At 41.0% G+C, this 13,735-nt stretch overlaps 1 protein-coding gene across 1 annotated transcript in view; it reads left to right on the top strand.

Annotated features, from left to right (window-relative positions):
* LOC113989513 (mucin-5B) overlaps positions 1-13,352 on the top strand; it is a 43,039-nt gene extending 29,687 nt beyond the window's left edge. Inside the window, exons 30-47 of the mRNA XM_027724178.2 lie at positions 339-580; positions 1,089-1,266; positions 1,557-1,807; positions 2,224-2,407; positions 2,964-3,156; positions 3,788-3,966; positions 4,482-4,551; positions 4,703-4,824; positions 5,219-5,250; positions 5,666-5,843; positions 6,833-6,937; positions 7,575-7,615; positions 8,230-8,352; positions 9,312-9,407; positions 10,589-10,717; positions 11,616-11,655; positions 12,324-12,447; positions 13,008-13,352. Coding sequence (XP_027579979.2) covers positions 339-580; positions 1,089-1,266; positions 1,557-1,807; positions 2,224-2,407; positions 2,964-3,156; positions 3,788-3,966; positions 4,482-4,551; positions 4,703-4,824; positions 5,219-5,250; positions 5,666-5,843; positions 6,833-6,937; positions 7,575-7,615; positions 8,230-8,352; positions 9,312-9,407; positions 10,589-10,717; positions 11,616-11,655; positions 12,324-12,447; positions 13,008-13,182 — 2,462 coding nt within the window. The 3' untranslated portion in view covers positions 13,183-13,352. The remainder of the gene's footprint in view (positions 1-338; positions 581-1,088; positions 1,267-1,556; positions 1,808-2,223; positions 2,408-2,963; positions 3,157-3,787; positions 3,967-4,481; positions 4,552-4,702; positions 4,825-5,218; positions 5,251-5,665; positions 5,844-6,832; positions 6,938-7,574; positions 7,616-8,229; positions 8,353-9,311; positions 9,408-10,588; positions 10,718-11,615; positions 11,656-12,323; positions 12,448-13,007) is intronic.
* The last annotated feature ends 383 nt before the right edge of the window (positions 13,353-13,735 follow it).

Genomic DNA, 13,735 nt, shown 5'->3' with positions numbered 1-13,735 from the left:
CTCCTGTTTTGTTTGTGAAGACCCCAGATGCACTCAGTGATGTATTGAGTATTCTCTCCTCTTGTACTCATTTTCAACTCCTGCTAATATACTTAAGAGCAGAATTTCAGATAAGCCACTCCCTCAGCCTTTGCCATTTGGATGAATTGAGCTCTTGTTTAGTCATTAATTTCAAGGTGCTGCAGACAGAGTCACACCTAAATGTGGCTGCTGGATATAGGCAGACCCAGATAGTTAAATCCAGGGTTGAGTACGTAGCTGATCTGTGATGCATAGGCCTTGGGAGTTAGAAATCTCATGTACAGTCTGGTGCTAACAGTTGGGTTTTGGCGTTGCAGGAGAAAATGTTTCTCTGCCAGTGAATATATCGGATCGTTGTGCTTATTCTGTCTGCAATAAATTGTGTCAGATTGAATTAATTTGGGCAGAGTGTAAAACTGGTCATACTGAGACCATCAAGAGCTGTGATCCAGATTCTGAAACCTGTCCACCAATATCTACTCCCAGTGCAACAAACCAAGTTCCTGCTTCCACAAGGGCTCCTGTGAGCGATTGTCTCGCACTCATTCCTCCCAGAAAGGTGAGAGACTTGGAAGAAGCCCAGGTGTTTCATCATTCATCATTCATGCATTGTCTGCAGCCAAGATCTGGTGTTCTCTGATGCTGATATCCACCACTACAGCTGTACTATAGGTGTGGCTGAATTAGATGATTTAGACTTATACCAGAAACCTCCACTGAGAGAATAAGTTGAAGATTTTTCTGTTCACCTGAAACATCTAAATGATTTTATGTGGGCAGAGCTTCCCAAATTGAACAAAGACTAGGAAATCACATCTGGCCATATCCCATGATCAAAAGTGGTCAGGACCTTAATATTTAGTCCTATACAAAAAGTAGATATTAAGGCTCTGTTGATTGCTATATGTTTCGTATTGCCTGGTTTCCAGACACAGAGTAGACACCAACTCTTGCCGTGCTAGACAATTAACTGAATAGAACACAGTCGCCGTGCATGATTTTAAAGATTGTATTACATTATGTTTTTATATGCCTCTCCTCTTTTTTTTTTTTCAATCCATCAATAGTTTAATGAAACATGGAATTTTGGACGCTGCCAGACTGCCACTTGCCTGGGAGAAGGAAACAATATCAAATTGTCCAGCATGACTTGCCCTCCTCAACAACTGAAACTCTGTGTCAATGGTTTCCCGTTCACAAAACACTATGATGAAACTGGTTGCTGTGAAGTCTTTGAGTGTCAGTGTAAGTGGCAGAAAAACGCCTGAAATTTATGTTATGTATCCAAGAAGGATAAGTCTATGTGGTCAACATCTATATTACATTCATATTATTTCAGTAGGATAAAATGGAACAGAAATGCCATCTAAAACATTGGCCATTACAAGCGGATAGGAGTGTCCCTGTTAGGCTAGTTTTTCTTTATGAAACTGGTTATTTAGGCTCTCACTGGATGCAAGTAAAAGAGTTAAAACCAGCTTGTACTTGCAGGAAGCTTATAAGCCAAACTTCAAGACTGTCACTCTGTCTTCCAGGTATTTGCAGTGGATGGGGAAATGAACATTATGTGACTTTTGATGGGACATATTATCATTTTAAAGAAAACTGCACCTATGTCCTTGTGAAGTCAATTCATCCTGACTCTCACAATTTCTGGATTCACATAGACAACTACTACTGTGGTGCCATTGATGGAGCAATTTGTTCAATGTCCCTTATCATTTTTTACTCCAACTCTACTGTTATTCTGACACAAGCAATGGAACATGGAGAAAAAACAAATTTGGTAAAGTATTGTATCAAAATGAATTTTTAATATTATTTTGCCATAGTTACTGTAGTTTACTGTACTGCCAAACATCCTGCCACAACAAAGGATGAAGCTTGTAAAATATGGAATGGGTAGGAAATGTAATTTCTCTCTTTTTTCCTTTGTATCAACAAAAACTTTTATATTCTAAAAATCCAGGAAAAGATCACATAATTGAAAATTGTGGGTTTTATCCTGATATGAGCACTCAAATATAAATTATGACATGTTAAAAATAATCTTAGAAACTGCTTAGATAACTGTCTTTGAAAGACTTAATTTGGTGCACCTAACGTCCGAATTTGTACTGCTCAGCTTTCAAGTTGCACAGATCATTTAACTTACTTAACAGAAGAGTGTTCATGGAGACCTTTTGTTTCTCTTCTTTTTAGATTTTGTTTAACAACAAAAAAGTTGTTCCAGACATTTCCAAGAATGGTATCAGGATAACCAGTTCTGGACTTTATGCCATAATTGAAATACCTGAATTAGAGGTTTATGTGTCCTACAGTCAACTTGCATTTTACATAAAACTCCCTTTTGGAAAGTTTTATAATAATACCATGGGACTATGTGGTGAGTGTCCTCATCAGCTGATAATAATGAATGCAATAAATTTTCCTCCTTCTTTCACTCATCCCCTTGTAAACATCTCTAAATGCTTGCAACTCCATTGATTTCTATTTTTCACAAATTGTAATACATTTATCACTATTTAGTGGAAAGACACTGTCAGGAGATAGAGTTTTAAGTCACATCGTTTCATTCTGTTTGCAGTCTGTTGGTGGATGGAGGCAGACTTTTTCTAAGCCCTTCCTCTTGAACATATATACTCTATATGGGAATGTAAAAAAGTCTGGACAGTCCTATCCTAGACAGAGCCATCTCAGTTGATCTGGCCACCCAGAGAAATGTATCAACCAACATGTCAATTCTGGTTTTTCATGAGTAACTGTCAAACTATTTCTTCTAGCCTTCTCTTCCTACAAAAAGTTTTTGTGAACTTATCCAGGACCCCACATGTTGTTACCTTCCCACAAAGACATGAACTTCCTTCAAAATGTTCTCTAAAAACAGCTTCATCGGCATCAACTGAGCTTGAATTGTCACTTTGCTTTTATATTGCTACCAGGTACTTGCACCAACCAGAAGCCTGATGATGCTCTGAAGAGGAATGGTGAGGTTATTGAGTCCTTCAAAGACATGGCATTAGATTGGAAAGTACCATATCCTACCAACAGATACTGCAATCCAGGTGTCTCAGAACCAGCTAAGACTGAATATCAACAGCACTGTGAGCCTTCTAATCTGTGTAAAATCATCTGGTAAGACAACTCCCAAAAGTATCAGAAGAATAAGTCCACAAGATAATTTAGTGGTTTACTACATGGCTTGGGTGAACTGATTACAGGATATGATGAAAATATGAAGTCTCGCATACCTTGTGAAACTGAGCAGTGAACTGATGTGTGAGTGTTACTGAGTTTGGCAGATATTTTTCAGCTGCATCATCAAAATCAGTCCTGCCTTAATAGTGTCTTCCACTTGGCACTCCCTCTGCCTATCAGTTCTGGAGAGCTAGCTATGATTCAGTATCTGAAAGCTCTGAAAGATACAGAATCAAAATATAGTAAGCGTGTGTGTCTGTTTTTAAAATAATTTTGTGCTTTAAAACAGAATTTATAAACATGATAATATAAAAATGTCAGCATATAGATTTATAGCTATGAGCTGTGCAGGAGCCTTTGCAGGTCTCAGCCTAACATAAAATTGCTTCCTTTCAAAGCATTATAAAGAATGGGAAGTAAAGCTCATTCTTATTTAAGCTGTGTGGGTACATTGCCTACAAGAGCAATTTGTAGTTGTATCTTTACCTTGAGGCTTTGCCTGGGTGTGGATGGTTTGCTTCTTGAATTCTTCTGTGAAAGTCACCCAAGGTCTGTCTCCTTTGTGAAGGACCCTGACTGAGTGCCACGGCGTGGTCCCCCCACAGCCCTACTATGAGGCGTGTGTGGCCAGTGGGTGCTCAGAAGAGCACCCCAGCACCGAGTGCCAGAGCATGCAGACGTACGCAGCCTTGTGCGGGCTCCACGGGGTCTGCGTGGACTGGAGGAGGCAGGCGAATGGCCAGTGTGGTAAGTCTGGGAAACACTGCTAGTGGTGATGCAGGTCTGGTCTGCTCTCACCTACGTGCTTGCTTATGGTCCTCCACGTCATCAGGCTTCAATCTTTTCTGAGCTGCTCTGGACCTGGGAAAAAGCAGGAACAAATAAAAAGGTTGTTCCAGCCCAGAACTGATGCAAAACAAGGGGGAAACAGGCCCGTGTCGTCTCCCGAGTAGCTCAGCTGACTCCGATGCGCTTCCTAAAGCTTCGGCACTAGATGGCAACACGCCGCTTCTCTCTGCGTGCTCCGCCCTGCTCAGGGGGACCCCGCGATTCCGGGGTGAGCTCTGCTAGTACTGTCGCTAGACCTTGCTGAATCCTTCGGCCCGTCTTGGTGAAGCTGCAGGGACCCCCTCTCTGGGCAGGAGCCTGGGCTGTGCGGACCCACGAGGTGGGCTGTGATAGCGTGGGTGCTTTGCCCGCTGTGCATTGAAGGGTACACGTGGGTCTGGACTGCTTAACTTGTGTGTTGCAATGCTCCACAGAGGCCATCTGTCCTCGGGATCAGGTGTACAAGCCATGTGGTGAAGCAAGAAGAAAAACTTGCTTCAGCAGGTGGGTCATTTCCTAAGGCATTTTTCAAGTCCATTATGTGAAAATTGACAGGGAAATTTGAAGTTCACATTCCCATGGGATTTAGGTGTCTGATTGCCCTGGGCTACATTTCTGCCTCTCATTCATTCCTGTTTATATTCTAATTGTGCAGAGAAGTCGTTATGGACACCCTCCCCTCCCAAAATAACACATCAGTGTTTATTGAGGGATGCTACTGTCCTGATGGGAAAACTCTGCTGAATGATCATGATGGCATTTGCACTTCTGTTTGTGGTAAGAAATAATTTAAATGGTGTGATGGGAAGGGGGAAAGGGGGGTGGGTAAGATCCTCACTAGAAGTGCACATTAAGGGGGATATTTTGGGCACAGAGGAAACGGGGGGAGACCTTGATACTGACTCTTTCTAGTTAGGCTGGGAGCATTTCAGATTGACAGTTTCTGCCTGTTCTTATGCAGAAGGTGCAACTTTCGAAAGAACAAAGGGAAGAATGTTTTTTTGGGGAAGATTTTTTTGGGTATACAACCTGTGACTTTGAACTCTGGATTCCTCTTTCTCTTTGTGGTTGTTTCTCAGATTTGAAGACTTTCCTTCTATTCTTGTCTTCCTGCTTCTCTCGTTTTCCCTGATTCAGTTGTCATTAAAGTAACATGTAATTCATTTTACAGGCTGCGCTGCACAAGATGGGTCAGTGAAACAGGTAAGAGAAAGGAAAATACTGTCTTTATACTATATCTGGGTTCTGTGACCTCCTGTAAAAATGGCTGCATGAGTTGTTTCTTCTAATTCTAAGCTTAAAAACCAGTGAACTGCAAAGACACTGGGAAGGAAAACAGCAGATTTTATTAACTGCAGAAGTGCAGTTAATCATTTGAGGCATAGAAGCAGAAATAGTAGTTTGTGGGAATTGGTTTCTTGGTAGAACTACCAGGCTTGCCTTCTGCAAACACATAAACCAGCAGAGGAAGGTGGCAAATAGTAAGATTTTTTCTTACTGTTCCCTTCGCATCCCTCCAGGATTTGAACTCAGCCCTGCACTGTCTTGCAGCAGGCATTCATTGATATAATATTTCCAGTTTTTGCTCTCTGAACTGCTATCCTTATTGTTTTCATAGCCTAGAGAGGCTTGGGAGCATGACTGTCAATACTGTACTTGTGATGAAGCAACCTTGAATATCTCTTGCTTCCCCCGCCCTTGTGCTAAATCTCCACCCATCAACTGCACAAAAGAGGGCTTTGTACGCAAAACAAAACCACGTCTGGATGACCCATGCTGCACAGAGACTGTCTGTGGTGAGTAGATAGTTCACATGTCATAATGTGGCATCATGCTTTCAGCAGTAATCCTCCAGTGAGATCTGGTATCCCAAGGATACCAGATTCAAATAAACAGTGAAGTCGTCATTTCTTCTATCTACATGCCAGGAGCTCTTGCTATCAGAACAGAACTCCTCTGGTCCAACTTGTATTCTAAATTAGTGCCATGACCTGACAGATGCTTACAGTGGAATATTCCCCATAGATCATTTGGACTACCAGGTGCTTCACAGGATCCTCTGGCTCTTGTCCTTCTGAGATGAGAGGGTAATCCTTTCACAGAGACCCCTCCAGTAAGGGAAGATAGGTTTATCTTCCAGGCTCCCCTAGGGCTTCCTGTGGATGTTCCTGATATATGTTTACCCTCACCTTTGCATTTGCATCCTCCCAGTCTCAAATGCCACCACAGCACAAGACTAGCCTGCTCCTAACGCTGGCCATTCCCAGCACCTATAGCAAGACGTAGGACAGGGGATCCTGACAATGGTGGTGGGATGTTTTTTCTGTTCCTCATCCCTTCAATCTACCAGGAAGAGATCCATTAGGCTCCTTGGATGCCTTAAGGGAGCAGTGGACATCGTCGAGGTCCTTTGCCTTGCATATCCCTCCCAACCTTTGCATTTCTGGCTCTCATCCACTGCCTCTTCATTTTTTCACTCTCTGCCTCATTTATCTTTACTGCAACTTGTTTCCCTGTCACTTGTCTAAGAGTGTTCAGTTTTTTAGAGATGACATTCAGTGGTGGAAGAGAAGCAGGAACAAGGACCATAAATATATGTCCAAGGAAGAGCTTTACAATGGAGCAAACTTAGAGATACTTCACCTGAACATGTCCCAAACTCCGAAAATGTGTGATGCAAGAATCATCTATTTCTACACAATTTCTTGGACGTTCAAGCTTTGTCTGCAAGTAACGCTGCTGGATGGGATGCTTTGGCTTAGTTTATCTCTGTTATCTATTGCAGAATGTGATATAAAAACCTGCATTATCAACAAAACAGGATGTGACTTAGGTTTCCAACCAGTGGTTGCTATATCTGAGGATGGTTGTTGTCCTGTCTTCTCCTGTAGTAAGTACCTTGTTTCTTGAAGGTGTTTTTTTATTCCTTGAATTATGTAATTTTTTGCTGAATGAGTTAAAATCATAAGTGATAGCCTCTTCCCTTCTTTATCAGCCTTTACAAGTAGTGCTTTTTTTTTTTTTGCCTTTTTCTTTTGGAGTTGAAGTAACTGGTGTAGGTTCTCTGTAGCCAGTATTCAGTGAGTGTAAGCTATTGATCAGATTATGAATGATGGTTAAATTGAACCCATCCAGAAGCTCTGATGCCAAGTTACATTTCTAGATGCACATACATGAGCCAGCTTCCCTCTGGCTTTGTTAGCAATGAAGAAAAGGTCAAGTAATTTCAAGTGTGGGTAAAAAAAACACGAGGTAAATAGATTTTACCTTATGGAAAATTCCAGGATATAGAATTACCTCCCACTTCCTGCATAACATCTAAGCAGATGTGAACTTCTGAATAATATATGGGCTTCTGAATAACAATAAGCACCATGTACTAGTTACTTTTTTCCCCTGTTTGTGTGGGCTATTAAGTTCAGTTCTACTCTTTGACTTCTCTGGATCACTCACAATTCAGAGATGACTACATTAACTATTTGCATCATTCCTAGCACAGCCTTTTCATTTTGTTTTTTTTTTTACAGTACCAAAAGGTGTATGTGTTTCTGAAGGAGTTGAATTTAAGGTAGGTCTTCTTCCAGACACTTCTTTCCACAAGTTAATGCTGCCTGAGTCAGAATTTTCTGAAGTTGCTATTGCCAATAATTATACAAAAAACAAGATTAGAATGGCTGGTAATTTTTCTCTGCTAGTAGTCTTATGTACTACTGGAAATGGGCATTGGACTAGATAACCTGCAGAGGTCCCTTCCAACCTCAAGCAATCTGTGATTCTGTGATAGGTTACTGAATGGGTAATGCTAAAGACCAGTAACTGCTTACTAGATGAGATCCTACCTATGTTTTAGAGTCAGTAGGTCAGAATTATGCTTGAATACAAATTTTAAACTTCACTGAATGTTGCAAGATAAATTTCTATGTCAAACTGAGCAAAAGTAGATGCATGGAATTTATGAAATAACTCCTTTGACATCATTGATGCACTTGGGAGTGTCAGCCTTGTGTTTGTTTTGTGATACCGATTGTGAGGTTTTAGAGATCTGGAAGTATTCATTTCAGGAAGTTCTTCCAAAAGTAAACCTCACAAGCATTAATTTTTTGATAGTCAAGGGGGATGTTTATTTTAGAACCCTCTGAATTCTTGTCATGGCCTGCCTTCTCTCTCCCCCTGTATTTCCAGCCAGGAGCAATGGTGCCTAAAAGCTCTTGTGAGAACTGTGTGTGCACAGATGAGCAGGATCTCGTGACACAGACCAACCTCATCCGGTGTCTTCCAGTGAAATGCCAAACCACCTGCCAGCAGGTCAGCACCTCCTTGACCAGGAACAATGGCTGTAGAAGGGATATACTCTGAAACCGGGATAGTGTAACTGCTTTCTCACTGCAAGATAGCAGGATAGACTCTTCTGTTATTTTTTTTGTAAAGTCCTTTTTAGGGTGCCAAACTATTTTTGCTTTAGCAAATTTAAGAGGTCACCCTTGGAAAGATGCTCTAAGGGAAAATGATTTCAAACCTATTAAAATTTGAGTGCTGAAAGATGTTTGTGCCATTCTGTTGACATTGACCATTGTCAGATCAAAAATTAAGGTTGTGAAGAAGCTGCAGTGGTCTGTATTTTTCCAGACAGTTCTCAGTACTTGTGAGCTGAGAGTACTCTGCTACTTCTCAGTATTTGTGAGAATCAGCACAAAACCAGTTCAGTCTATTACTGAATATAAACAGAGTGGTTGCTTTTCCATTCACGCCCAGATAAGGCCAGACCCACCAGCATTAAAAATGGACAAAACCTTTCATTGTCTTTTACCCTGAAGCCAGCCACACCCACACCCACTGAGAGACCAATGGATACCTAAAACACAGGGGAGGGAGTCTTAACATGTCTGACAGCAATAGTTCTTGTGGATAATGATATCAGACCAAGCACTGGTGGCAGAGTAATCATGTGCTGAATTAATATTTAAGTAATTATATGCTGAATTAATATATCTGGCCTGTCTTGTGTGTTAACCTGAAGAAGAATAGCCAATGACAGAGTCTTCATGGCAACTGAAGTGTCCAGTAGTCACTGTTCAATAAGGGAGAAAAATTACCGGCTTTGCTTGTCAGGCTTAAAGTGGTTCCAACAGTTTTCTAAAGACAACAAAGATGAAACCAGGAGATTGGCTCACTTCCTCTGCCGTCTTCAGTGTAGTTTTGATCCAAAGATGCTTCATGAATATGACATTAGTTACCATGGATAAATGGCAACTTTATTTCCACAGGGCTTTCGCTATGTGGAAGAGCAGGGTCAGTGCTGCAGCCAGTGCCAGCAGGTGGCATGTGTGGCAAATTTTCCGTTTGGCAATGTGACCATTGAGGTAAGCACTCCCTTGCTTTGCACACAAGATTGAATTACCAAAAAGACCTCAGCATTTTTTTTCCCAGCATTTTAAGGCTGAGAGGATCTCTAGGAGATGTAAAAATATCTGTGTTTCCAAAGTAAAGGTAGATGTTTATACAGCTGTGTGCGTCTCTGCTGTGTGCATCTCACAGGCACTAGTGTGTGAAAATTATGTATCTTGGGTAGGAATGGAAATCATGTCTCCCCCCCCCCCCCCTTTATCCTGACATGGAATAGCAAGAAAGAATTTGGAAGGAATGATGACATTGTGTAATAGTGCTCTTGCAGAGATACATGAGCAGGCTTCACATGATACTGCTCCAATCTGGAAACAGTTTCATTTTCTTTCCCTGAACATACAGGGGTAAATAGTGTGAGCAAGCTCACATGGCTGTACTACCACTAGTTCTGAATTTGCTGAGGCAGAAATTAATAGCTACTGCAGTGTAGTGACTTGGTAACACCCTGAGGTAATACACCATGTCTTGTGAGTGTGGAGTTGTGTAGTCAATGAACCAAGCCTTTAAAGGATGGACTTGATGATCCTGGAGGTCTTTTCCACCCTTAATGATTCTATGATTCCATGATTCTAGCTCTTTGGTTTTATTACAGTCTGCTACTCCTGTGAATGGTTAATGATGTTGTTTCAACCAGTGACTATTGTCTTGTATGCTATTGCTTCTCTGGTAGCTCTCCTGCATATTTTCTATTTCATCCTTTTAATCTTGCAAGCTAGATTCTCCTGTTACCCATTAACCTCTATTGCAAAGACTTTTGTCCTTTTTCACACTTTTTTGTATTCTTCCATCTACTAAAAATGAAAACTGTTCAAACCTTTTAAAAGAGTTATTTTTCTTTTTGTGTATATTTTAGCCCACAGACATTAACACACCTATCTTCTGGCATTTCTGCTCATACCTCTATGCTCATTCTGCTACCAACTTCTCATTCTTTCCTGCTGGCTGGCCTCAGAAGGGATTTTGCATAGGCTAGTGGTGGGTGAGCTTTGAAGATGTGAGTTGCAGACATCTCAGCTCTTTCAGAGTAATATGAACAACCCAGTACCTCTGCCAGTTCGTTGACTGTATTACTGTTGCAGTATTCTATTTTTGTTGCTATACTATATTGACTTGGGGTTTTTTTTCCTGTTTTTATCAGGTTGGAAAAAGTTATAAAGATCCATATGATAACTGTACTCAGTACACATGCACTGAATCATCGGGCCAGTTTTCCTTGACTAGTATGATAAAAGTCTGCCTACCATTTGAAGAAGCAAACTGTGTGCCAGTAAGTATCTTACAGCCAGACAAAGACTTCAGGAGTGAGCCATAATGCTGCTGGCCTGGGAGTTATCTTTACTGTTTTGAATGAGTCACTTCAGTATTTCTTGGTCTTTCTGAGCTGGTCATCCTTGTTTGAAGGAAATGTGCTTTTTCAGCCTAAATGAAGTGTGCCGTGGCAGTAAAGCAAACAAACCCGCACAGTTCACATTGCTGTGGGATAAGAACTGGAACTTGAAAGAGAAGGGTATTGGGACAATAGCAAAGTGGGATTTTTCATCACTTGAGAAACATCAGTGTTACAAAATGCAATTGAACAAATGGTAACTCACCATAGATCCTTGGGGGTCTGATGAACACAGTGCCTTCTGATATGTGGTGTATCATTAAGCAAAGAAGTGGAACATGAATGAGCAAGGTCATATCATTCACACCCTGGTTTTCATCTATTAATGGTTTCCAGTAACTTTCAGAAGCATTTTGGGACTTCACAGCAGATCTGAAAATCAAAGCAGGGACAAGAACAGCCATGTACTTGAGTTAGCTTTGGCATAAGCTCTGCGTAGGCCAGGCTGTTCAACTCCAGGAGCAGCTGTCATTCTCTGCGACTGGGGTTCTTAAGCTGGCTTCAATAAGACCTGCATAAGGTCAGGCCAGGACATCTAACCTGGCTTGTAGGAGGATATATAGTTTTAAGAAAGTTAATTCCCTTCCTTACTGGATGGTTTGTTTTGGTTTGGTTTAGTTTTTTTAAGCAGTTTTATATATAATTGGTACACAAATAGGTCTGATGAGGAATCTGCATTGATTAGAGATAAGGGAGTATAATGGAACTCTCATAATTGCTACTATCTCCTTAGCAATACCTGCATCTGAACTAACTGTTCTGGTTACTTTCAATACAGGGGACAGTTGATGTGACTTCAGATGGCTGTTGTAAGACATGTGAGTGCATTAAATCACTGATTCTCTATTCCAATACTGTTTGGTTCTTCCTGCTTGTAGTCCTGTTTCTGCATGCACTGAGAGTCCGAAGTTTCCACAGACTGCAAGACGGTTTTACAGCAACAGAACTGTTTTTTACTTCTCAGCTAAGACTAAAAATCTGCCACATTCTTTCAATGGGGACATTAAATTTTTTTTATCATCTTTTCTGTGTTTTTAAATAACTGAAATACTGTTAGCTTGAAAAATACTCTTGATACAAAAATTTGTAGAAAATGTTCTTTGTGTTATTCCATTGGAAAATTGCATAGAAAGGAAGGTCTTTTTTTCTGTAGCATCCACTCAGAAATCTTAGGTTGCAATAGAGTCACGAGTGTAATTTATAGCAATTTTAGTAAAACCTGAACCCTTCATGTCTCCTTTAGGTCTTGGTTCAACAGTATCTTTGCATGATTAAAGCTAGTCCACAAGTGGAAAAGTACCTCGACCAGCGGGAAATTGTTTTGCTCAATTACTGCCTCTTTGCACTCTCAGTTGTGGTTTCAGTTATGCATTTGAACCGTAAAAAGTTTTACTAGGATGATCTACCCTTGGTTTACTAGCAGATACCTTTCAAAACATTTATTCCTCAGTCTGAAAAGGTCTAACAGAAGTGTTCTTCTACTCAGGTATCGACCTGCCGCACAAATGCAAACGCAACGTGAAAGAGCAGTATATCGTGCATGACAACTGTAGATCAGCTGCTCCAGTCCCAATGCCCTTTTGTGAAGGGATGTGCAGTACCTATTCTGTGTAAGTAGGAAACCTTTCTCTATCGTCCCCCATGGCTGGTCTTTCTGTGTTCTTGTTACCAGTGGGCTGCAGCTTCCTGCTTTTTAAAAGGACCTGGTTGGGAAACTGGGAGTGCAGAACAGCAGCCATTAGCAATGTCTTCAATGTGATAGGAGGGCCTTATCTTAGCTAGGAAAACAGGTCCCTCTGGAAAGACATCAGCTAAATTTATTAAACATGCTCTTAAATATGTCATTGTGTGGCTTTTGAACAGCTGTGGTGTTTACTGAAGTTTTTTCCTGCCCTGTGTTCTGTGCATGAGTTGTTCTTTTCTGTCTTGCCAAAATGGGCCTACTCCCAAATCCACTGAAGTTACTGGGGTTTTCCCCATTGGTGTCAAAGGATCTGGCCCTGCATGGCCAATAGCATCCTGAGGAAAGGCTGTAATGAATAAGCAGAAAAATAGATGGGAAAGTTTGCTCCTCTGCTCCTTAGAAGTGCTTCTGTTCGGAGCAGCAAATATGGATCAGTTTGGGAACATAACAGGCAGCATACTGATGTGAAAAACCTCATTTCTGTAGGTATTCCTTGGAGACCAATGAAATGGAACACAAATGCACTTGCTGCCATGAAAAAAGAAGTCACAAAGTGAAGGTGGAACTGATTTGCTCTAAACATAAGACAGTCCAGTTCACATATGTGTATGTAGATGAATGTGGATGTGTGGAAACAAAATGCCCAAAGAGGATAACATGAGCATAACTAAAGGAAACATTTCCTCTCCCATTTACTAGTTTAGTGAGTAGTTTAGAAAACTGTAGTGAGTAACCTTCAAATGACCATACTAGTGCTTTTTCTTTCTGGTATTATATGCAGTTATGGAAATTTACTCTAAATGTTTGTAGAATAAACTGCATTTCAAAGAGGACTTGTTCTCCTGTTTCAGTGATGCTGCTAATGGGGCAAGGTGGCTAATGTCTTTAATCCCACACTGGTTTATAAACCAAGGTTATTGCAAGACACTCTCAAGACAGTGATGCCTTTCAAAAGTCCTACCTGAAGAAAGTGCATGTCGTAAAGCCATAACCACTTCCACAGCTGCGGTTCAGACAGAGGCAGGACTTGGCTCAGGGCCACATTTGTGTTCTCCCTGGTGGTCCTGAACCTACTTCGGCTGTGACTGGCTCACTGGAGGAAATCAAGGTGCTTTTTGTTTTCCTTCAGCACAGTGAGCACTATTATCAGAAGTGTAAAAACGTGTTTTTTACGTACCCACTACAAAATGAATATATTTGCACTCTTATTGGGA

The sequence above is a fragment of the Pipra filicauda genome, unplaced genomic scaffold (genome assembly GCF_003945595.2).
Source record: "Pipra filicauda isolate LSUMZ 115617 unplaced genomic scaffold, ASM394559v2 scaffold217_size2002032_pilon, whole genome shotgun sequence".
Lineage (NCBI taxonomy): Eukaryota > Metazoa > Chordata > Aves > Passeriformes > Pipridae > Pipra > Pipra filicauda.
Note: the sequence above shows the minus strand (reverse complement) of the source record. Positions and strands in the feature narration are given on the sequence as shown.